Source organism: Sarcophilus harrisii, chromosome 2 (assembly GCF_902635505.1).
Source record: "Sarcophilus harrisii chromosome 2, mSarHar1.11, whole genome shotgun sequence".
In the NCBI taxonomy this organism is placed as follows: domain Eukaryota; kingdom Metazoa; phylum Chordata; class Mammalia; order Dasyuromorphia; family Dasyuridae; genus Sarcophilus; species Sarcophilus harrisii.
This window is the reverse complement of record NC_045427.1, coordinates 361,036,259-361,061,811: the sequence shown is the minus strand read 5'-3', so window position 1 is coordinate 361,061,811 and position 25,553 is coordinate 361,036,259. Positions and strand designations below refer to the sequence as shown.

At 35.6% G+C, this 25,553-nt stretch overlaps 1 protein-coding gene across 2 annotated transcripts in view; it reads left to right on the top strand.

The window, feature by feature from the left end:
- The window catches only part of YY1 (YY1 transcription factor), a 43,192-nt gene extending 33,121 nt beyond the window's left edge, over window positions 1-10,071 (top strand). The window contains exons 5-7 of one of the 2 annotated variants that reach the window (XM_031953254.1): window positions 1,428-1,586; window positions 2,491-3,990; window positions 9,497-10,071. In XM_031953254.1, the coding sequence (XP_031809114.1) occupies window positions 1,428-1,586; window positions 2,491-2,673 (342 nt within the window). In that variant the 3' untranslated portion in view covers window positions 2,674-3,990; window positions 9,497-10,071. Of the gene's footprint in view, window positions 1-1,427; window positions 1,587-2,490; window positions 3,991-9,496 lie in introns of those variants that run through there. The other variant, XM_031953256.1, reaches the window with a different exon arrangement.
- Window positions 10,072-25,553: the final 15,482 nt, after the last annotated feature.

Genomic DNA, 25,553 nt, shown 5'->3' with positions numbered 1-25,553 from the left:
GTAGCAGATTCATAACTTCTCCAGGTACATATGTATTTCTTATATAATAGAAACTTATTTTCAAAGTTAATTCAAATATGAAAGATCTGATTAACAATGAACAATTTTTTTCATGGCTACTGTAGGAAAGGAAAATGGTATAAATTAAACGTTTTAAAACTGCTAGGAAGAAATCTGAATTTTGACTCAGGCACAGAAGTTGGTAAAGGGAATGAAGTAAACAAAAAGGCCAGGAAGTCAAGATAGGGAGTAAAGATGTGTAATTTAGCTTCAACAAAATCATGTATTTTAAAACAGTATTCATAGTTTGCCAGTCTGAATTCACTGAATTGATTTATTAACATTTATAAGAGAGAAAATACTTTAGTTGGGATCAGAAAATAATGCTGTTAAGTTTGTATCATCTCTCATTTCTTCCAAAGATTTTTTAAAACTCTTTAATTTCACAAATAGCTATTTAGCAACCAAAGTAAAATGGCTTTGGTTTCTCCAAACCCCTAACCTCAACTCTATTCACCATATACCACTTTTTGTCTGGGAACTATTTTAACAGTTATTCTGTCCTTCTGTCATGCTGTTTTATCATTTTTCCAACCACTCCATTATTTGGCAACAACTGCAGAAGAAATTGTTATTGACACCTTCTAAAACACCACATATCCATCAGCCTCAACATGCATTGCATTGGTAGTCAGTTTGTTTGCTTCTCTCTGTTCCTCGTGTCTCACAGAATCAATTTCTTCTGTAGTTGCCATTCCTTGGAGACCCTCTTGCTTCTTTCTCTGTCAAGAAGGGGAAAGAGGCAAAGAGAGAAGAAAGAGGGAAGTAAGGAGATGGAGAATGACAGACCATACTTGCACCAAAGACTATGGGGCCCACCAAAGGTAGTGGTGGACTGCCATCATTTTTAACTCCATTTCTTTATCAGTGCTGCTTTCTATTAATATTTTTGTGGACAGCAGATTTGGGAGAAATGAAGAAAGTAGACTAAATTGAGAATTAGGAGACCTGGGTTCTAGTCCCAGTTTTGCCACAGATGAGAGCCAAGTTACCTGGAGCAAGTCACTTCCCTTCTGGGCCCCAGTTTCCTCATTTGTAAAGTAATAGGGTTCTATTGCATGATAGCTTTTTTTTTTTTTTTTTTTTTTTTTAAACATTCTGAAATTTTATTTTGAAATGTTTACCACATTTACCATTAGAAGAAGCGAGTTTTTGAAACCAGTAAGTTTTACTGATATTTTTAAGTAATGTAAGAGTTGTGGGTTGGAAGAAGTGAGCAGACATTTTGAGGGAAGTTTTATGTTATATTTGTCATTTTGTTTTGGGTTATTTTTTTTTCCTAAGATGATAGTAGTAACTTCTAATAGGATTTGAATAGTTAAAAGAATTTGAGGCAAAAATAATGAAGTTTTTCTCTCTGCTTTAAGGGATGCACAAAGATGTTCAGGGATAACTCTGCCATGAGAAAACATCTGCACACCCATGGCCCTAGAGTCCACGTATGTGCAGAATGTGGAAAGGCTTTTGTTGAGAGTTCAAAACTAAAACGGCATCAACTGGTTCATACTGGAGAGAAACCCTTTCAGGTATATACAGCAAATTCTTTCTTCTGTTTGCTTTATGTAGTCATAAGTGGGCTAGATAATAGCATCATCAGTATATGTTATGAAATAAATCAAATAAACCATGTTTTTGTTTTGTTTTGTTTTAAGCATTTATCAATTATAAGGATAATCCTAGTTTTTTGGTTTGTTTCCCCTTTCACCCTCCCCCTTTGATTCCATATGTAGTTATCTCATTACATTTGGCTAGCTATTTGGGGAAAGTATTGCTAGGACAGAAAATGGCAATCTTTTATGAGAGGAAATCTATAGTTTTGTCTTTGTGCTATGGTTTAGAAATATTTAAAGGCTTTTTGAGATACTATTTAAGAATTCTTTTCTGCTATGTTATTAGGATCAGAAAAAATAGCTTTATGGTTATTTAATTCAGTTAATTGAATGGACTTATAATGTATATACCTTTGTACATTAATATATAGCAGTAAACTTAATTTTTGTTTACTTGAAGTTATATATAAACTTGAGTTTTGTATTAAAACTTATACAAAATAAGAAGCTGATGAATGTTTTTTGGAGTAAAAGGCAGGATTTCAGCATTAAAAATTTATGTAACTGCTAAGGAGCCTGATACGATTTAATTCTAGGGAGCTAGGTAATTCAGCTGACTCTTGCTGGCTTGCCAAATATTCAGATTGTATTTTGAATTAACATTCAAATTTGGCTACTGTATACAATATAAAACAGGTCGAGTCAGTGTGACCCCGGTCCAAGAATTATATAATCTCACTAAAGAGTAACTGTGTAGAAGTGGGCTATAAAGATATCTAATTTCCTTAAGGGAGAGAGAAGCAGAAGTTTTGCTAGCCCATCTCCCAGGTAACTGTCAAAGTTGCTGAACAGTTTTGATATGTGGTCTTTCCTCTGACAGTGCACGTTCGAAGGCTGTGGGAAGCGCTTTTCACTGGACTTCAATTTACGCACACATGTGCGAATTCATACTGGAGACAGGCCCTATGTGTGCCCCTTCGACGGCTGTAATAAGAAGTTTGCTCAGTCAACTAACCTGAAATCTCACATCTTAACACATGCTAAGGCCAAAAACAACCAGTGAAAAGAAGAGGGAAGAATGTTCTCGAACTTGAGAAGCCTCTTACAGGAGTATGATTGGAAATAAATATGCCTCTCCTTTGTATATTGTTTCTAGGAAAGAATTTTTAAAAAAAAAAATTGAATCCTACACACCTAAAGGACATGTTTTGATAAAGTAGTAAAAATAAAAACCAAAAAAAAAAAAAAAAAAAAAGAAAAGGAAAAAAAACAACAAAAAAAAAAAACCTTTTAAGATGACATTGCTAAGATGCTCTATCTTGCTCTGTAGCCCAGTTTCAAGAACACGGTGTTTTGTAAAGTGCAGCCCCAATAGGAGGCTAATTCATGAACTTGCATCAAAGACAATTCTTTATACGACAGTGCTAAAAATTGGACTTCTTTTCACATTCTTATAAATATGAAGCTCACCTGTTGCTTACAATTTTTTTAATTTTGTATTTTCCAAGTGTGCATATTGTACACTTCTTGGGGATATGCTTAGTAATGCTATGTGTGATTTTTTCCGGAGGTTGATAACTTTGCTTGCAGTAGATTTTCTTTAAAAGAATGGGCAGTTACATGCATACTTCAAAAGTATTTTCCTGTAAAAAAAAAGTTATATAGGTTTTGTTTGCTATCTTAATTTTGGTTGTATTCTTTGATGTTAACACATTTTGTATAATTGTATCGTATAGCTGTATTGAAATCATGTAGTATCAAATATTAGATGTGATTTAATAGTGTTAATCAATTTAAACCCATTTTAGTCACTTTTTTTGGAAAAATACTGCCAGATGCCGATGTTCCGTGTAATTTCTCTTTGCCTGTTCAGTTACAGAAAGTGGTGCTCAGTTGTAGAATGTATTGTACAGGCATTGACTTTTTATTAACACCCAGTATGTACATCCCGTGTAATAGAAAGGGCAACAATAAAATAGTGGTCCTAAAGAAAGAAAATGGCAGAAAATGATCTGTAAGCACAGTCTTTATTTTTTTTTTTTTTTTTTTTTTTTTGGTTGTCCAAAATAATAATTCTTAAGCCTCCCAGAAATTAGAAGCTAAATAAAGCTACTCAAGTTTTCTTTACTTTTGCATTCAATTACAGTGATTTGTGATGAAAGTGGTAACTGAAAATTACAGACCATTGTATATTTAAGATCTGCCTAAAGTCAGAATAGGTAATGGACATCCTGGGTTAGGAATGCTTGAGAGCTCCTCGATTCAGGATGGTTGAATTTTTGCTGGTGATGCATTTGTTCTTTCAGCACCTACCCCTGCCATGGCAAAGCCACTCAATGAAGCTGTGTTGACAGTGACCATCCTTATGTGCTTTGTTGAGGTAAGATATTCCCAGTGACATTTGGGGGCTGCAGAGGGTTTGGGGGAGGGAGGTGAGGCAGTGCACAGAAGAGATTGGGTTACTCATTCCAGTGAGGTTGTATTATCCAAACTTTACTTACAGCCTTGAAGTTGCCTTTAAGGTCATCAAATGAGCCTTTGACCCTTCCCTTTAATGTGTTTGTTTCTCCTGTAGAGGAAATGGCTGTTTCTAAGCCTTTGTTCCTCTCTCCAGTCTTTCAGTGCTAGTTTCTCCATTGGTACCAATCAAAAAAGTCTGGAAAAACTGGTGACCTGCATACTTCTGAATAGACAGTGAGTGCAATTTTGCAAGGTGACTATCATTAGACTGTTACAAAATTGTACTCAGGGAATATTTTACCTCTCATGTTGTAGGTATGATTATAATCTTGGAATTTTTATTCAAGGAATAAAATTAAGTATCAGACACATTGAAAATATTTTTTACAAACTGCCACAATACAGTAAATTCCTTATCCAAACAGCCAGATGCTTTTTTCTATAAGTCAGTGCTTTTATGAAAGACTGAAACAAGTAAAGTAGCTGTTATCAGTGATTTCTTTATTGAAAAATAATTTTTAGGCTATATCAGGGTTAATAGATTCAGCCCATTTATCCCACCTCCTAAACTTTCTACATGTGTTGTCCCATACAATAATCATCACTTAGACTTTCTGCAGGGCCTCAGGGTCATCATAAGTGCCTTCTGAAACGTTAAGATTAGGTTGATTTTAGAATTTTGGTGATATATAATAACTGTGGACTAAATGGATTTAATTATGTAATTAACATTTTCCTTCATTTACAATCATTAATTGATCCAAGCCTGCTATCACAATATTTATTTGGGGGTCATTTTATAGAGTTCATGCTAGCTAGATATGATTGGTGAGAACTAGAATTTTAGAAATCTGTTCCAATCCACTAATTTTATAGATGAGGAAATTGAGGCCCAAAGAGAAAAATGACTTCCCCAAGATCCCATGGCATATTTTCTCTTCGTCTCTTAGCCCAATGTTCTCTCCTTTTTTTGGGGGGGTGGGAGGATAAGGGGGGAGGATAAAAATCTTAGGCAACTCAATGTTGCATGGTTCTATACAGGTAAAAGTTTGATATTATTCAGTTAATACAATGGGAAAATGTTGGGCTGTGAGTCCAGAGATGTGTGTGCTACTCCTGGTTTTGTCATTTTACTGTGTGACCTTAAGGATATCACTTGTGCTTTCTGAACTTGAGCTTCTCCCTCTACAAGATAAGAAAATAAGAACATTGGTGTTCTAGGTTTTTTCTAGCTTTGGAGTTCTGTATTACACAATCCCATTCCTCAGCCTTTTGAAATATATAGGACTTTACTGTATTTGGCAGCGTGTATAAGAAGTAAGCCCTTGGATGGATTTCTTAAAACTGTGTGCTGGCACACATTATACTATGCTTTGATCAGACGTGAGGCACAGAGTCCAATTTATTAATGTAATATAAAATGGTTCATATTTTATCTGACTATCCTAAGGCTTATTTGTGTCTGTGTGATGTTACCAGAATTCCAACTGAGCCACTGGTTTACTTTTCTAAAGTTATAGTTACGTTTTCCACTCATCAGTCCTGTGAAACACTGGAATCTCACAATGATTGTGAGACCATGTTATAGAGAGATCCATCTGCCAATTATACTCATTAGAGCTCCTTGGAAAGAGGATCCAAGACAGGCCCATATTTATAAAACAAATCTCTTAAGGTAGATCTTTTTTTCCTCTGTGCCTTGTTAACCCCTGGGCATGTCTTGAACCATCTTTTCCAACTAACCCTCCTTATTCTTATAGCCTCCTTTCCACACTCTATTAAAATTTTATCAATATGAAAAGTTTGGTTTTTGGTTTGTTTTTCTTTTTTATGGAAGTTTCATATGGAGATTAGTAGAAATGATATACAAGTTCTTTATAAAGGGATTACAGCAACATTTAGAAAGTAATTGACAACCTTGAAAAAGTAGTAGTTCTTTAACTTTGTTTATCTTGAATTGTGCTGCTTGTGTTGAGACATAATTTTGCTAAAAATACTAAAATTGTTAAGGGCTTCCAATAGTAGATTTAAAGATATGACTTGATTTATGATAACTCCCATTTATTTTTTTATCTGTAAGCAGATATAAATGCACATTTCTAGACTATGTGACAAACTCCAGAGGCAGGTTAATGTTTCATTAGATATTTGTATTCTTGAATTTCTGGTTAGTTGTTTTTGGACATTTGCGGAGTCTTGTCGGTCCAGAGAATTAGCCTCTTACAAGGTGACATTAAACTTCAGGTGACCAGACCCCAAAAATTGAGGAATTCAAGAAAACTATCTGTAATTGGGCCTTTTTAAACTGGAATAACAAGATGGGCCTATCTTATTGCAAAAAAAAAAATAAAATAAAATAAAATAAAAATTTTTTGCAAGCAGTTTTGAATGAAATGACTATATTGGTCTACAAAGCATGACTAGGTAGAGGTTTTATTTCCTAAATGTATACATAAGAATTTGATTAGCAAATTAATTGGTATGCAAGTGATTCTGCTGAAATACTTTTTGAGCATACTTAGTGAGCATAGAAATAATTCTATGCTCACTAAATCCTAATATACCTGATCGGTGTGGTATACCGTTCTAAGCCTGCTAGTAGTACAGCAATTATTAAGGCTGTGTCCCTATCATCCAAAAGCTTAGTTTATTGTGAAGAGTAAATGGGTACACAAAAGAATACAAATTAAAATATGAAAAGTGCCTAAGAGGAAAATAAAGAGCTACTAAATAAAATGTGGGAAAGGTCTGTTAAATAGTTTAAGAGTTTAAATATTTTCTCTGGGTTTGGGGTTTTTTTTTTTTCCGGTTAACTAAATAGCTTGGTATTTGTAGATCCAGGCATAATAAAGGTGATCTTCAACCCAACATGCCCAGGTCTGTAACATTCCAGGTATAATAGGATTTGCAGAATATTTCCTAGTAGCTTTGAGACAGGTCACTTTGAATACATTTCTGAATTTACAAGTTTTTACTGCTCGGAACTACTTCCTGTCCTACCCTTGGATTCTAGAGAGGTGGCAGTAGCCCAGTTTTTATGATCTTTTGTGCAATACCTGGAAATTCATCTCTGTTGACCCTCATGGAAAAAAGTAATAAAAATGAAACTCAGAGGCCATAAGTAAAAAAATATTTAACAAGTGTCAAAAAAACTGAGCTACTTTTCTAAGATGCCACTTGAACCTGGGGAACTTTTTTATATAATAAAATAGACTTTTCCTTCCAGGTTCCCCCAGCAGCAGAACAAGGAAAGAGGCTGCATGCCTATTTTCCTGTCCAGACTTTTACAAAAAGCAAGAGTGGTGCACAACCTAGGTTGGCCAAAAGTTTTGAGTCTCTCTTTGCCAGCACTTTCCAAGTCACAGGGAATTTAAATATTCAATAAATAAGCATCTACCATTTATGTACTGCAGGAGATATAGGCTGTTAAGAGAAAATTAAAAGTACGTCTTATTTAATCCCATTTTTTTTTTTAATTGTGGAAAGTTTTTATACTACTCACTTTGGATTAATGGGACTCCCAAAATGCATGAAAATAAGATAGGTGAAATTTTTTTCCCCTAGGTTACATGGGTAAAGAGCTGAGATTTGAACCCAGATACTCTTTACTCCAAATTCTTATCTCTACATTGTAGAGTTCCAGCAGGAGACAAGTCATAAACATGCGTTTCTATACAAAAACCATATAGTGGAAAATAAAAGAGACATTATAGGTACAAAGTACTTTTCTAGGAATCATTTAGGGTTGGGGGCATCTTAAGAATTCCTAAAGGAGGCAATATTTTGTTAGCTGGCTTAGTATAAGGAACTTTCAGCAGAAGGGATTGTAGAAAGGGTTGCATTAACCAAGGTGGTCAGGTAGGAGTGGTGAGGAATGGTCTATAGTAATACAGAAGAGTCATTTTGACACTTAGACATTAGAAAGGAGTGCTGTGAAGTGAGGCTGGAAAGGAGGACTCAAGTACTAGAATGAGATATCTAGACAAGTGACCAGTGACATGATTAGATTTGTGCTTAAGGAAAGTAGTAAAAGGCAAAATATTGAGAAGGGAAAGGATGAGTACACAAGCCACCTTAGGATATTTCACTGTTCAAAATTCAAGGTGGTATCCATAAGGGAAGTCAAAATGAGAGCGCTATATCTTTCTGTAGTTTTGTAGAGAACAGAGAAGAATGTACTAGATGTCAGAAACTGACATTTTTGTTTTTTAAACGGGCCTGAGCTTGGGCTTTAAGGGTCTTTAATGCATTACATCAAAATAAACTAGGATTCCTTAGTAGTTAGGGGATCATTCAGCAAGCTTCAGGCATGTGAAGCTTATTGGAAGGAACCTTGCATCTGGAGGTAAAAGGCTTGGATTCAAAACCTGACTTACCTGCCCTGACCTTAATTTTTAAAAGCTTGATTAGCAAATTATTAAATTCTTCAATTTCTCTTGAATCTGGTCAATTTCATATATGTATTCTCTAAAAATAATCTCCCTGAGAATAACTCATGTTAACTAAAATAAGACCTCTTTGAAAGGAGGAATATAAGTAAGTATCCACTAATGCCTCAAAACATCTGTGATTTCAGCCATCCAGTTTCAAGTATCATTGTATCAGAGTGTGGACCCGGCTTAGGCTAAGAAGACTTGTGTTTGAATCCTATTCCACACTTAATAATTGTGTGACATTAGACAAACTTATTTGTAAAATGGGGGTATTTGCACAACCTACCTCACAGGGTTGTTGTGAGGAAAGTACTTTGTAAACCTTAAAATGTAATGTAAATGAGTTGTTATCCTTTTGGGTACTCCTTCCACACATACAGATCACGAGCCCCAGGTCTTTAGGAGCTGTTCTTGCCAAAAGGGCAATCACCATTTTGGCAAACCTGGAGAAAAGAATGCACTTAGGCTGTTATCAGACAACTAACACTGGTCTGAGACCCCAAAAAAAGAGGAAAAAAATCCTGTACCATAAGGTATTACAAGAGGACTTTGTGAAAGACTAAAATTTAGCTGCATAAAATTATATTAAATAATATATAAACATGCCGTAGGGAGTTTTAAGGTTCGGGTTTGGGGGGGTGGGGTTTGATGGGGTTAGTTTTGTTTTGGGGATTTGAGGTGTTTTTTTTTTGTTGTTTTTTTTTTTTTACATTTCCTACTTAATTTTTTTATTCATATTAGGATGACAATTTATCATATTAAGAGAACTAATCATCAAAAAATAGAACACTAGAACGCAAATTTGGTTTGCCCAATATGGGACAATTCTGGAAAACAACTTGTCTAGAACCAATGTAGCAGTTCTGTTACTGTTTTATAACTTAATGATATGCAAATAACAAATGTAGTTGCATGTCTAATTACCTTGAAGCTTTAAATCATTGAATTTGAACCAGGAAAAAAAAAAATGACCGATTTTTTTTTCCCCCACAGCCTAAAAGGTTTCTCCTTTGTTGACTACATTTCATTCTGTATAGAAGAAAATTTACAGGTCAAATCTGTAAAAGACAGCATTTGAATGTTGAGTAGGATCTTCATTAATTTCTATTGGATGACATTTGTGAGTGCCACATGATGTGTCAGGATCAAGGAATGCACTTTTTCATTACTGAGGGAAGGGTAACTACTGAATCATTTGACTGATTTTTTTTTTTTTTTCTTCAAAATCTGGAGGCTTTTATCATCTGGAAAAATAGTAATGGTTTGATTAGTTAAAACAGGTCACGGAAAAATTCCATTTTTATCCACTTTCTGGTGACTACTACAGGCCACAATTCAAGGACTTGAGCGGTGCATCTCCTGTGCATTTTTCCTTTAAGCCATTTCTGGAATTTTCCTTGGTTTGTCATTAGCTCATAGATTGTAGCTGCAGAAATACTATATTTGAAACATCTGCATCAAGCATTCAGATGACTTTGCATCAAGAGAAGCATTTAGCTATGACTCAGTTTTAAGCATCAAGCATGTAAACCTGGCCCTATAAAGTACAATAAAGAATGTTAAGATTTTTAAGGCCTGTAATTCTCATTTGTTCTTTAATCAACCTGTTTATTTGCTTATTTAAATTCTTTTGTTGAGATTTTGTGGATACAAGTGCTTGAAGGGAATTTGGTCCACTCAGGAATTTCATTTATAAGGTTTCCTGAGAGGTGTCATTCAGTTTCTATTTGAAGGCCTTCTGGGTTGGGGAACTCCCATTATTTCACTCAACTTTTTAGAAAGTTTCAAAGTGTTAAGAATTTTCTCCTATGGAGCCCAAATCTGCCCCCCAAAAGGAACAGTGGAAGTGTCCTAACTGAAAAGTTAATCTCATCTACTTCATATTTCCAAGTCAATTCCTTATTTTCAAAATATTCGGTGATTTATCCAAAGGTTGTAAGAAAAATGGGAGAGCCAGAATTTGAACCCAAATTGCTTATTTTATTAGTCTCTTCCAAATGTTACCCTACAATTTTTCAGACCAGTGTCTTGATTTAAGGTGGTTTTAATTTGCATTAACAAATCCGGCCAGATTTTCTTTTTCAATATCATCTCACTTGAGAATTTTTTGTGGCCAATCTAAATCAATCCTGTTGCATTTTTGGGTTAAAAGGAAAATGAATCATTTATTCAAAAGATAAAATTAGTTTCACTAAGGCTCACTTATATAGCTAAAAGTTTCCTATCTAGAGCTAGAGCAGTACCTGTAATCTTTTAATTTGGGATTATATAAAAAATGAGTGGTATTGTTGATCTCCAAGCTCATCATAAATCTATAGTAACATGACACCTGAGAAAGCTAAGGCAAGCAAATGATTCGTTAAGATGTGGAGGTGTTCAGAATTGAAAAAACCATTAGTACCACTATAGGATCTATTCTTTTTACTTTGGAAGACAGGATGATATAATATTCTAGCCTTGTGAACTTGAAAATGTTTAGCCTAGTTAAGAATCATTATTTAAAAGTGCTATTCTGGAAGAAGAACCCTTGGATTTGTTCTCCTTGGCCCTCAAGAGCAGGAGGACAAGTTTTAGAGTAGCAAAAACAATCATGAATTGTCAGGCAAAACAAATCTAAACAAACTTAAAAATAAGAGGTTACCTCCAGAGTACCTCCTTCCCTTAAATAGATTCGGAAAATGCTGGGTAACATAATTATAGTCAATGAACATTAAGCACCTACTGTGTGTTAGAGACTGATTTGTTGTTTCAGTCATGTGTGACTTCGTGATCCCATTTGGGGTTTTCTTGGCAAAGATAATTCAGCTTGTTTTATAGAAGAGGAACCTGAGGCAAATGGTTAAGTGACTTGCTTAGGGTCACAAACTAGCAAGGAAGATGAATTTTACTGTCTTTAGGTACTCCAGTACATATCTGCCAGGGGTTCCAAGGGGATCCCTATCCTCAAGAATCTTACAATCTAATGGAAGATGATACACAAAAAAACTACAGAGAGGAGAGGAAGGAATATGGTAGAGAAGTTAGGGGTACTAGAGTAATCGGACAAGAAATAAGTTCAGAGCTGAGCTCCCCCTTTAAATGGATTTGGAGTATGTCTTCACCCTTTAATTTCAGGGTCTGAGGATACTGATGATGATATCTTGCAGGATGATGGAGTTTCCCTAATATACTTCCTGAGGTGTGGTGGAAAAGTAGGGATATTCCAGACCAGTGCAACCAAGTTAGAAATAAGCAGTTTTAAACATATTGTAGATGCAATTATTGATGAGATGAATTAATTTTAATGGTTTGAAATCTCAGATGTATCCCTCAAATCCTGACACCTTGTTGTTCCATCAAAGTCAATGTCTGTCTTAGAAACAAAATGTTTTTTAAATACCACCTCTATTAGTAATTGATTTTCCTTAGTTTGTGTTATTTTAATAGATTCGTCAGATAAAGGAGTTGCTAAGGTAGCAAATGTAACAAAGCATAAGTAACTTTGCTGGTCTATGAATCAAAATTCTTGATGGTGTTGCCTAAAAAGGACGTTATTTTTACAAATAATTATGGTGCATATTTGGATTCGTTTTACTGAAGGTGTAATATAGCTATAGCTATACCACCTTTATGTAGTACATCTCTAAGGATACGGAGGGATATAAAGCAAAAGGCATGTTTTTGTTCAGTCTTTTCAGTTTTATCAGACTTTGTGACCCCATTTGGGATTTTCTTGACAAAAGATACTGCAGTGCTTTGCCATTTCCTTTTCCTGCTCACTTGACAGATGAGGCAAACAGGGTGAAGAGACTTGTCCAAGTGTCATACAACTAGTAAAGTGTCTGAGAGGCTGTATTTGAATATAGGAACATGAATCTTCCCAACTTCAGGCCCGATGTTTTATCCACTGTGCTGTTTAGCTGCCCAACCTGGTATTAAGGAAATTCATATTCTAAATCTAGCTCTATTACTATATTAATGTATTGCCTTGGACAAACTCTTCCCTTTCTCTCCATTTACATTAACTAATCTAAAATCAGTAGTTTAATCTCTTATGTTTATATGATGTTTTACAGTTTTATCTCATTTGATCCTAAAGAAAGACAGGGAAAGAATTATTGACTCTAGATTACATAGATGGTATCATAAGTGAGTATTTGATCCCAAAAGTATAACTTGGGAGTCAGGATTGAATTTAGTCACCAATTCTGTGGGGTTCAGTTTCCTCTGTAAAATAGTGAACTTAGTCATAATGATTTTTAAGGTCCCTTCCATCTAAATTTGTGTTACTTTTGTTCATTCAACAAATGTTAAGTTCATCTATTTAGGCATGCATTCTGTGTTTGTGGTCCATTAGGAAGGACTCTTGCAGTTAGAACAATCTAAAGTATCAAGTATCTATAACAAGTATCCAGCAACAATGGAAGTGGGTTCCTAGGAGTGGGAGGATGGTGGAACTACCTAGCTGTTTTATTAGTGAATTGACCTAGGTTAGAAACAGCAGGTCAAAGTTTCAGATTATAAAGGACACTGAACTTAAAGCCTGGGAGAAAAAGATCCAATCTCCAAAAAAGTAAGTAAAATATTTAGAGTCACCATTATATTACACTGAAAAATGAGTTAACTTTTTCAATTACATAGTTACTTTTAAGTCTTTAGACATCTTTGGGAGTTGCAAGTTCTGCTAAAAACAAAAGGCATCCTAGGGATACTTTTAGGTAATTAGACATAAGAAAACTCTGACTCTGGTAACATCAAAATCTTGTAATATTTGGTTTTTGAGGATTCCCTCCTTTATTAGCACTGGAGAGCACTCTTTATGCCCTGATGCTGTGTGTGTACGTGTGTGTATTTCCCCTCTTGAGGCAATTGGATTAAATGAATTGCCCAGGGTTACACAGCTAGGAAGTGTTAAATGTCTGTCCTCCTGACTTTGGGGCTGGTGTTTTATCCCCTGCTCCCCCTAGCTGCCCCTTATGCTATATATTTTCAGGATGTTTTTATGTGGATTTTTGAGTACTTACAAGTAGAGAGAACCCATTGATTGATAAGAGCCTGCTGAGAAGGTTGGCCCCTAGTGTCCAGAAATTTCAAACCACCAGGAGCTGAAAAGTTCATCTTCCAAAAGAACAATAATGCTGATATATATATATATATATATCTTTTTTTTTTTTTTTTTTTTTTGCAAAGTTGGCCAGAACCGTAACCGAAAATTTAGTATCAGCATTGTCACTAATCATGTTATGATCATGCTCTAGATTCCCAGGCTAGGTGACATAATTCAGACAGTTTACTCAGGATAAAGGACAGTCATGACAGTATGGGGAAAATGGGCCCAGATTGCATCTTGGACAGCAAGGGACATTCAGGAATGGTGGCTCAAGGCCAGGTGAAAATAGAAATGGAGAAGGTCTTGCCAAGCAGCATAAGGTTCAGTTATGGAGCAAGGCAGAAGGAAATCGTGTTCCTCTCCAAAATTTGTACCTTGTATTAAAGGCCTGATCAGTTATCTGGTTCCATTTACAGTTGATGGCAACTTCAAAGGCCACATAAAAAGTTAAGAACACTGTGATTCCAGAATATGGAATGTAAAGAATGTTGGCCATTTCCTGACAGAGAAGTGATGAACTCTATACTGGGAAAGCACTTTTTTTTTTTTTGACTTGGCCAATGTGTGGATTTGTTTTGCTTAATTATACCTATACCAATACCTTCTCCCAGCCCTCCCAACTCCCAGGGAGGGGAAGGCAAGGTTAATAGGAAGGAAAATTATAGATTTCATAGATTGTAGATACAAAACAAATAATTTAAAATCAAATAAATCAACAATTTTTAAAAGTGTGATGAATTTTGGCTCACTAAATTTAGTGCTTAACAATTAATAAGCACTTAGTAAATGTTGATCGATTGATTATAGAGTTCAGAACCTTTTGTGCTCATTTTGTAATCCCTGAAGAGTATAGATTACGTTCATAAAATTGGGTCAAAGGGGAATGCTTTTACTACTTATTAAGTAGTAAATTACTTATTAAGTCATTTTGTCATTTCTGAAGACATCCTCATTCTGTCCTCTCACCATCTCCAAATCCAGTGAGCCTTCTTTTGAAATGAAGAAAAACCTAAGCAAAACCAGTGGATATGAAGAATTCAATCCATTCTCTTTATAATCGACCACTTCAGTTTTATCCCTTACTAGGGAAGACACATACCTTCACTAACATTGTGTATGTCTTTTGCCCCTTTCAGATCTTAAGCAATGATTCTCATCTGTCATTCCTTTCTACACAACAGTAGCTCTCATAGCACTCTGTTTCCACAACAAACCTTTGAGGTAGGTGCCATTTTCACACTTGTGATCAGACCAATGTCACACAACTATTAATTTATGTGAACAAGATTGCAACTCGGGTCTCCTTGAATCTGTCAGCTCTATTCACTATGCTACTTAGTTGCCAGTAATGTTCCATTACATTTTAATCATAGTTTTTGTTTTTTAACTATTCCCCAAATTGATAAGTACCCACTTGTTTCCAGATTATTTCTATCACAAAGAATTAATTCTTGTGCTGAGAAAATCAAGATCATTGATTTTGCCTTGTTTTCTCATTTCATAGTTTTAAATATTCCTCCTGCCCTTCCTGATCTCCATGCTAGTTTCTGATGAAGAGATGACTCCGTTGCTCCCATTGTCATTCTCCATCTCTTTAATCTTCAGGCCACTCTGAAGTCTCCATAGTCCTTAAATGAATGAATGACAAATAAATACATAAACAAAGGGGAAGAAAAAAACCTCACTGGACTCCAGTATCCCCACAAAGTATGATCCTATAATTCTCCCTTTTACAACCAAATTCCTGTTAAAAGAAATTCTGCATTTGTTGGCTCTTTCTCACTTCTTCATCATTCAACTCAATGTTCTTTTCAGTTACTAGTAACCTCTTAATTAATAAATCTAAGACCTTCTCGATTCTTCACCTCTATCTCATCTGACCCTTGAACATCTTTTCTTGGTAATTCTCTCTTCTCCAACTTTTCTGACTTCTTCAGTCTCCTTTACTGATCATCATCCATGTCATATCCTCCAACTATAGATGGGTCCCAAGTCTATAGTATAGCCTTTTTTCCCTTTTGTGTTTGTCTCTGTCTCTCCTCATCAGTTTTTGTACCTTCAATTATTTTCTCTATGGGAAATTCCCCAAATTATATATTCTCTCTCCAGAGCTTTAGTTTCATATCATTAACTGCCTATTGAGCATTTCACATTGAATGTTCTTATAGACATCTCAAACTCAACAAGTAAAAAACAACTCACTAACTTTCCCCCACAAATTTGCTTCCCATCTCAGCCAGCTTTTCTATCAAGAGAAGCAAGATCCTTCCAGTAAAACAAGTTCACAATCTCAATATTGTCTTTCATTTCTCAGATTCCCTCACCCCACATATCTAATCCATTGACCAACTTTGTCATTTCTATTTCTACAACATCTTATATACAGTCCCTTTTCTATTTGCACAGCTCCCCATTCTAATTTAGCCCCATATAACTTCTCACCTGAACTATTGCAGTAGCCTCCTAATTGCTATCCTTACCTGAAGTCCCTCCTACCTCCAATCCATCTCCACACTGAAAGTGATAGTCATCCCTCAACTCCTGTGACTCTCCTTACAAACTTGTAGCATCAAATATAAAATTCTTTCAAACAAAATTGCTTAATGGAGGAGACCTAATTATATTCTTTGTATATTGAAATTTTCATGTTTGTTGGTGTTTGTCAGAAAAACAAAATTTTTTTTTAAATTAAAGTTGTTCACATATTGCACACACAGCTATATAGATATATGTACACAAATATACAATATAAATTATATAAATCCATTGTAATAAATATATACAAATATAACCAAATGTATACATTCTCTACATGGCATTTAAAACTCTACAAGCCTGCCCCGCTCTCTATGGTCCAGCCAAAATGAACTTTTTACTTTTCCTCACATATTTCACTCCATTGGTTTTTGGACTTTTAGGGTTTCCCTCCATACTTAGAATTGTACTTTCTCCCTTACCTCCAACTCTTGGATTCTAAGATAACAGGATAAGTACTTCCTTCTGTGTAAGGCATTTCCCAGTCCTTATGTTGTATGTCAGATGTCTCTCCCATTAGAATTAGAAGCTCATTGAGGGCAGGAACTGCTTCACTTTTGGTTTTTCATGTCCAGTGCCTTCGAAGTGCGTGGCACTTACTTGACACTTATAAATGTTTGTTAATTAAGAATGATGTTAGGGACATATGAATATACTGTGCATCTTTGTGTCTTTAATTTTCTTGGGATATGTGTTCAGTAGAATATAATCCACTGTGGCAAAGGATTCTGATGTACTTCTGGGAGGAGATGGGATAGGAAAAAAATCACTGGATAAAGTTAGATGGCTTGGTTCATAACAGTTAAGAAACTATCCTACTGTTCTGTCCCATCTGTAACCTAGGACCTTTCAGTTCTACCTTCTTGTTCAATCTTGTCAGCATCTTCATGACCCCACTTAGGGTTTTCTTGGCTCAGGAAGTTTGCCATTTTCTTCTCCAGCTCATTTTACAGATGAGGAAACTGAGGCGAATAGTGTGAACTTAATTTTACCAGAATCATGCACTAGATTTGAACTCTGATCTCCCTTTTTCCCAGCTTTTTCTCTATCCTCTACCATCCTGCTGCCATTTTCTAAGCCTCACTTTATTCAAAAGTTAATTCTTTTATCAGAAGAATTCTGGTCAGTAATAAAGTTTTTAAACTATCAATTTTCCAATCTGGAAAGCTCATTAAAAAAAAAAAAAAAGAAAAAGCTTTATTGATATCTTTTGTTTTTATACCATTATCATTTACCCTTTACTTTTCTACCCCTATTACATTTTTCTCTGTATTGTACAGATATAGCAGCTTGATCCCAAAGTATATCATAACTCATTTCATCTCCACTATCTATCACATCTTTCCTAAAAGGAATTAAGACTAAGATGGGTCATTCTATTTAACCAGAGTTCCTCTGCCCTTTACTATTGTTATTTATATTGTTATCATCGTTTTTATTGTTCTGATTCTGCCTTTGATTCTGCATCAGTTATTCCTGAGTTTCTCTAAATTCCTCATTTGTCATTTCTTGCAATGCAGTTCCATTAGATTCACTCAGCACAATTTGTGCAGCTCTTTCTCAGTTGATAGACACTTATTTTGTTGCCAGTTTTGCCTACCACACAAGGTGCTACTATGAATCTATGAAGAGAAAAAAGGGAATAAGCATTTCTATAGTACTGTACTTATTATGTTACAGGCACGGTGCTAAGAGCTTTACAAATGTTCTCTAATTTGATCCTCACAACAACCCTGGAGATAGATATTCTTATAATTACCATTTTATAGGTAAGGAAACTGAGCTAATTAGAATTTAAATAATTTGTCCATAGTGTCACAGCTAGTAAGGGTAAATGGATAGATCTGAACTCAGGACTTCCTAACTCCAGGCCTAGCTCTCTCTACCCATTATATCACCTAGGTTCCCCTAACAATGAATATTTTCATATGTGTAGGATCTCTCTTTTTATCTTTGATCGCCTTGGTATATATCCCTTGCCCATTGTTAGCATACCACGTGTCTTTACATAAAAATTAAGAGACTAGAAGTAAGAGGTGCTGAAAGCAATAGATCTGTTTATATGGCTTATTAAAAGCCACATGGATCTCAATTGGAGTCACCCAAAGCAAGCAAGGCATAGACATAGAAAAGGCAGTCACCAGGGCATACTAATGATCCCTACTAAGGTCAGACCCATAAACACCTCCAATCTAGCACAGTCCCTATAGCCTTCTCAAAATGAACTCAATCCTACAAACTGACTTTTCTGTCACTGAGACAAGTTACATGCCTCCATAACAGAACTGAGAAAAAAGAAATAGGGAAGGAATCGGGGAACCTTAGGAAGGATGGTTTTCAAGCAATGGTGGGGAAAAAAATCCACAGTAGGACTTCTTACTCCATGCTTCAAAGTAACTAACATGTCATAGAAATGCAACAGATCCCAATGGCTTAGTGTAAAAACATAACTAGGGTTGCAGGTAAAGATAGAATTAGGATTGCTTTAGGTAGATACCTAGTGATTGGCATACTTTAAATATATATGTTTATTTTCTTTTTTTAATAGCCCCCCTTTTTTTTTTTTTCAAAACACATGCAAAGATAGTTTTCAACATTCACCCTTGTGTTCCAAATTTTTCTCTCTCTCCCTCCCCCTATCTCCCAGGCAACTAATCCAATATAGGTTAATCATGTCCAATTCTTCTAAATTTATCTCCACATTTATCATGGTATACTTTTTTTTTTAATAGCTTTTTATTGACAAAACATACATGGATAGTTTTTCAACATTGACCCTTGCAAAAACTTCTGTTCCAACTTTTCCCCTTCATCCTTTCCCCTAGATGGCAGGTAGTCCCATACATGTGAAATATGTTAAAGTATATGTTAAATACAATATATGTATACATATTTATACAGTTATTTTGCTACATAAGAAAAATCAGATTTAGAAAGAAGGTAAAAATAACCTGAGAAGAAAAACAAAAATACAAGCAAACACTAACAGAGTAAAAATGCTATGTTTGGTCCACACTCATTTCCCAGTGTTCTTTCTCTGGGTGTAGCTAATTCTCTTCATTACTGAACAATTGGAACTGATTTGGATCCTCTCATTGTTGAAGAGAGCCACATCCATCAGAATTGATCCTCATATATTATTGTTGTTGATGTGTATAATCTCGTAGTTCTGCTCATTTCACTGATCAATTCATGTAAGTCTCTCCAGGCCTTTCTGAAATCATCCTCTTGGTCGTTTCTTACAGAGCAATAATATTCCATAACATTCATATACCATAATTTACTCAGCCATTTTCCAATTGATGGGTATCCATTCAATTTCCAGTTTCTAACCACTACAAAGAAGGCTGCCACAAACATTTTTGCACATGTGGGTCCCTTTCCCACCTTTAAGCTCTCTTTGATATATAAGCCCAGTAGAAACACTGCTGGGTCAAAGGGTATGCACAGTTTGAAAACTCTTTGGACATAGTTTCAAACTGCTCTCCAGAATGGTTGGAGCCGTTCACAACTCTACCAATTAGTGTCCCAGTTTTCCCACATCTCCAACATTCATAATTATCTTTTCCTGTCATTTTAGTCAATCTGAGAGGTATGTAGTAGTATCTCAGAGTTGTCTTAATTCATGGCATACTTTTTAATAAATCCTGTTTTAAATTAGAAAGCATATACCCATGTCTACCCCATCCCGAAAAAACCCTCACCTAACCTTCCATCCCCACTATTTTGCCCCTTATTTCTTCTGTCTTTATAGGTAAACAAAATGGCTTCTGACATCCCATTACTCTCCAAAGTTACTAATGATCACTTAGTTGCCAAACTCAATGTTCTTTTCTTAATCCTCATTCTCCTTGACCTCTGCAGCCTTTGATACTGTTGATTCCTTTCTCTTTGATATTCTCTTCACACTAGATTTTCAAGACATCACTTTCTCCTGGTTCCCAGTCTACCTATATGACTACTTCTTTGGTTTTCTGGAATGTCACCCTCTTAACCACGTCTGGTCCTTTGGGGTTCTATCTATCCTAGGTCCTCTTCTCCCTCTAAACTACTTCACTTGGAGATCTCGTCAGCTCTCATGGATTTAATTTCTATCTCTATGCTGATGATCCTTAAATCTACTTACACTGCCCCAAACATTTGATCATCTGATCTCTAATCTATCTCCAGTTGCCTTTCAGAGTTCTTAAATTGGATCTCTCTCTCTCTTTCTCTTTCTCTCTCTCTCTCTCTCTCGCTCACTTTCTCTCCTTCCCTCCCTCCCTCTCTGTCTTTCTGTATTTCTTCCTCTTTTCCCTCCCTGCCTCTGTCTCTCCCTCCCTCCTTTCCTTTCTCTTTTTCCATTTCTCTCTCTCTCTCCCTGTCTCTCATCTCTCTACATATCTGTCTCTGCCTCTCTTTTTCACTCTCGCTCTCAGTCTCTTTCTTTCTCTCCGTCTCTTAACACTTCTCTCATGTATCCCCTCTTCTCTGACATTGCCATCTAGGCCAGGTCTTCATAACCTCAAACTTGTTTTATTGCAGTAACATGCTGCACACTTGGAACCTTTGTTCCCTTTTGAAGAATGATCTCTTTCACTTCTTTTAAGTCTTAATTAAGATCCTATCTTTTACTGGAACTCTTCTCCAACCCCTCTTAATTCCAGTGCCTTCTTGTTTATCCTGTCTAGAACTTGTTTTGTATATATTTGTTTGCATATTATCTGTCCCATTGGATTATAAGCTTTTGCCTTTTTTATCTCCCGAACTTACTTAGCACTGTGTCTGGCACACAATATTGAAATTTAATAAATATTGATTGATTGACAAATTATCTCTCCAAAGCTCCCCGCATTGAGCTCTCTGGAGTGAAACATATATAGCAAATTTTCCTTAGAGACAGTTAGGTCTCACCTAACTGTGGTACAGTGGTTAGAGTGTTGGACCTGGCATCAGGAAGATGAATTTAAATGCATCTTCACACACCAACTAGCTTGTATTCTTGGTACCTCACTTAACTTCTAGTCTCATTTATTCAATTATAAAATGAGATTTTTTTCAACAACAATACTATATGATGACCAGTTCTGATGGACCTGGCCATCCTCAGCAATGAGATCAACCAGATCATTTCCAATGGAGTAGTAATGAACTGAACCAGCTACGCCCAGAGAAAGAACTCTGGGTGATGACTAAAAACCATTACATTGAACTCCCAATCCCTATATTTATGCTCACCTGCATTTTTTATTTCCTTCACAAGCTAATTGTACAATATTTCAGAGTCTGATTCTTTTTGTACAGCAAAATAACGGTTTGGTCATGTATACTTATTGTGTATCTAATTTATATTTTAATATATTTAACATCTACTGGTCATCCTGCCATCTGGGGGAGGGGGTGGGGGGTAAGAGGTGAAAAATTGGAACAAGAGGTTTGGCAATTGTTAATGCTGTAAAGTTACCCATACATATATAACCTGTAAATAAAAGGCTATTAAATTAAAAATAAAATAAAATAAAATGAGATTTTTAATAGTATCCACCTCCCAAAGATGTTGTAATTAAAGTTATCAAATAAAATATTTGTAGATCATTTTAGCACATAGGGTTTATCTTGCCACACAGTAGGAATTTAACATGTGCTCACTTCTTTCTTTCCTATCAGGAAATTTACAATTTGATTGGATTGTCCATGCTCAAAAGAATGATACCGAAAACATGATACAAGGCAGAAAGTGATAAAAGGCAAAGGAAGGATTGTAAGGCTCAGAGGAAATTTTTTGTCCAAGATCATTCAGTTAATTGCATTGACCAGAATCCTGGTCTCCCTGTTGTTCTTTCTAGTATACAAGACTCTTCCACCTTGCAAAAAAAAGGGGGGAGGGGGGGGAATTGAAAGACTTAAGCTGAACATCTCTAGTTTTCCCCTTTATAACCAGTTACAGATACAGAAACTTTTATCTAAAATTCTATTCTATTTCCATAAAAGAAATGTGGACTATTAATACTTTTAGCCCCTAGTTCTCATTTTGTCTGGCTCACTTTTTTGCTATTTGAGGTTCTGACCTACAAAAGGACAGGCAGATGGTTTTATTCATTTTATGCATTCAGAAATGTTTCTTATTAACTTCTAGGGAAATAGTGAAGAAGTAACCCAGAAGAAACATAAGAGTTTTGGCAGGAAGCAATGAGACAAATTTGACAGATAAGATTAGATTTATTTTACTTAATAAAATTAGGGCAAAACTAGAACCAAAAAAGGGGGGGAGGGAGGAGTTTATAAGGAGACATATTTTGATTTATATTACAGTCCATCCTAATAATTACTTGTTATAATGCTCCCACATCAAGGAAGGGTAGTCATGATTAAGACCTTTCTTTACTTCTGCATTTCTGAGGAAGATGGTGAACTTCCTAGAGCAATTTTGGACATTTAAACCGAGGTTGGATTACCATTTCCTTTTTTAAAATTTATTTTTCAAATTAATAAGCATTTATTTTCTGTTCTTCAATATAAAAAGAAAGTAAAAGCCTTTCAATAAATATATAGATAGACAATACCAATTCCCACATTTTCCATGTCTAAAAATGCCTTACACTATCCATCACCTTAGGTAGGCTAAGTCCTCTGGTATCATAATTGATCACTGTATTGATTTGATTAGAGAGCTCAGGCCTTTCAAAGTTGTTTGCCTTTATAATATTTTTACTGTATAATTGTTCTCCTGGTTCTATTTACTTCATATTACACCTGTAAGAGTTTTCCCAAGTTTTTTTAAACTATTTCTTCTAGCAAAATATCATTCTATTTTATTCATATATCGTAACTTGTTCCATCATTCATTACTTAGTTAAGAAACACCCCCTTAGCCTCTGGTTCTTTGCTACTAGAAAAAGAACTACTATAAATATTTTATTACATTATTATTATATTTATATATATATATATAGGCCTAGGATTATTGCCAAGTCAAAGAATGTACATTTAGTGATTTTAGAGGGAGAGAACACTTGCCAATTGCTTTCCAGAATGGCTAGATGATTCATGGTTCTACCAGTTGAGACCTTTCCCCCCCATAGCTACTTCAGTCTTTGTCATTTTCCAATTTGATCATCTTTGCCAATCTCATGGGTATGAGGCGGCTAGCTAGAGTTTGTCATTTTCTTCTCCTGATCATGAGGCAAAAAGGGTTAAGTGAGTTGCCCACAGTCACACAAGAGCTAAATGTCTGAGGTCAAATTTGAACTCGGAAAGATTTAAGGTCCAGAATTCTATCCACAGGGCCACCTAGCTACCCTCATCATACTTTAGCACTAGATAACCTCAGTATATCTTCATAAAACCTACCCCAAAGCCTTCAGTTACTGTCCTTTATAACCAAAGGATACTTTAGAGGGCATCTAATTCAAACCCCTCCATAGCAGGGGAAAAGGAAATTCATAGACATTAATTCCCTTTCCTAAGATCATGTAGGTACTAAGTGTCATAGTCAAAACTCCATTCCAGCTTGTCTGCATTAACTGCTTGGAATATTCTTTTCCTTCCTGCCAAGTCTCTGATTTCCTGCAAGTGTCTGTTCAAGCACTACTTTATGCCAGTCTTTCCTTGTTCCTTTAACAGCTAGGACCTTCTCCTTGTGAGGTCACTTTGAATCTACTTTGTACATCTCATTTGTGTGTGCTTATGAACCCTTTTGAGAGCAGGGGCTATTTCTGGATCCCTAGTACCTAGCTTACCTGTAAGCCTGGCATATATTAAGCATTTAATAAATGCCTTGTGGATTGATTATTCAATCTGCCTTTTTAAATGCAGTGCTTTTTAATCTACTTAATTACTGATATAGATTTGTTCAGACTTCTTAGAGTGGTAGATGTTCTTTAGGAAGCAGATAGGACATATATGGAAAGTCGTGAATGTCAATCCTGTTCCTTGGCTGACTTCAGTGTTCTCCAGTCCTTTTTGTAGCAGTAGTACTGTAAGATTTGTGAAGTGTCTTACAAATATCTCATTTGATCTGAGAGGGAGGTTCTATTATCTTCCTTTTTTGTTATTATTGTTCACTTCCTTCAGCAGTGCCTAAGTCTAAGTGATCTAATTTGGATTTTACTGGGCATTGATACAGGAGTAGTTTGCCATTTCCTTCTCCTGCTCATTTTACACATGAAAACTGAGACAAACAGTTAAGTTACTTGCCCAGGGCCACACAGCTAAGAGTATGTATCTGAATTTGAATTTCACCGCAGGAGTGCTACCTAGACACCATCTCCATTTTATAGATGTGTAAACTGAGGGACTTTAGCATTACACAGTGAAGAAAACCTGGGGCTAAATCTGAACTGGATTCTTTCTGACTCCAAATTCAGCACTTAAAACCTAGTTAATTACTGTCTCAGTTTTTGGCATTCTTGCACCCACTCAAGTAGATGCTTCAGCCTAGGAACTTGGAGTAGTGTATACCAAACTAACTTGGAGCAGTTAAGACCTACTCTGCAGCCTGGCTGTGGGAACTTACACTGATAGCTGAAATTCTCCTGAAGCTTGTGTCATCTGTAAAAGGAGAATAAAGCTTCTACAGTGATCCCTAAGTGAAAAACTTTACTGCAGCATCTTGAGAGTATGTATAATCCAGGTGAGACTGTCCAGTAGATAAAGCACTCTCCTCTAAATCTTATGAAATAAGATCCAGAGAGGGAATTTCCAACTATTTTATCATCTTTACTTTTCAGATAAGGAATCTGAAGAAAAGAAGTGATAAAACCAGTCTAGAGCCACACAGTGGAATGTAAGAAAGACTAAATTTCCAAAAGATTTGTGGTCAAGTCTCAGCTCTGTCACTGACTAGCTGAGTTTCAAGAAGTCATTTCATTGCCTTTAAACACCAGGCTTTATTTTAATTCCCAAGGTGGTACAAAGGAAGGACTTGTCAAATGCAAAATGCTCTAAAAAAAATGCAAGAAAATTGCTCTGATGAGAGAAATGTCCCTCCACTTCCCATCCTTTTCTTGAGTTATAGGGGTAGAATATCCCTTGTTTCATGTAGTCATATCCAGCTGATATGATTAGCTTGCTGAATGATTTCCTCTCTTTAAAAAAAAAAAAATTAATTCCTTGTTAAATGTAAGGGATATTTCTCTGGGCTTAAGAGCAGGTAGGAATATATTTAGCAATATATCATTTCTCATCTTTGAATGGTCCCCTAAATCCAACAGAGCAGCTCTCTGCAGAAGTCAACAAGTATCTAATTGTTTGTTAAATGACCATATTGGATACTACCTCCTTCCTATATTATAAAAAGTAAAAGGAAGACAAAAAATCCAACTGGTCCCAAATAAATAATGAAACATAACTCATTCCCTTAAGGAGAGACTCAGGAGGCAGGGTGTTGTAATGCCTTGTTAGATACAGTCTCAGCATCATTGTTTTTGTTTAACTATTTTGTTATAA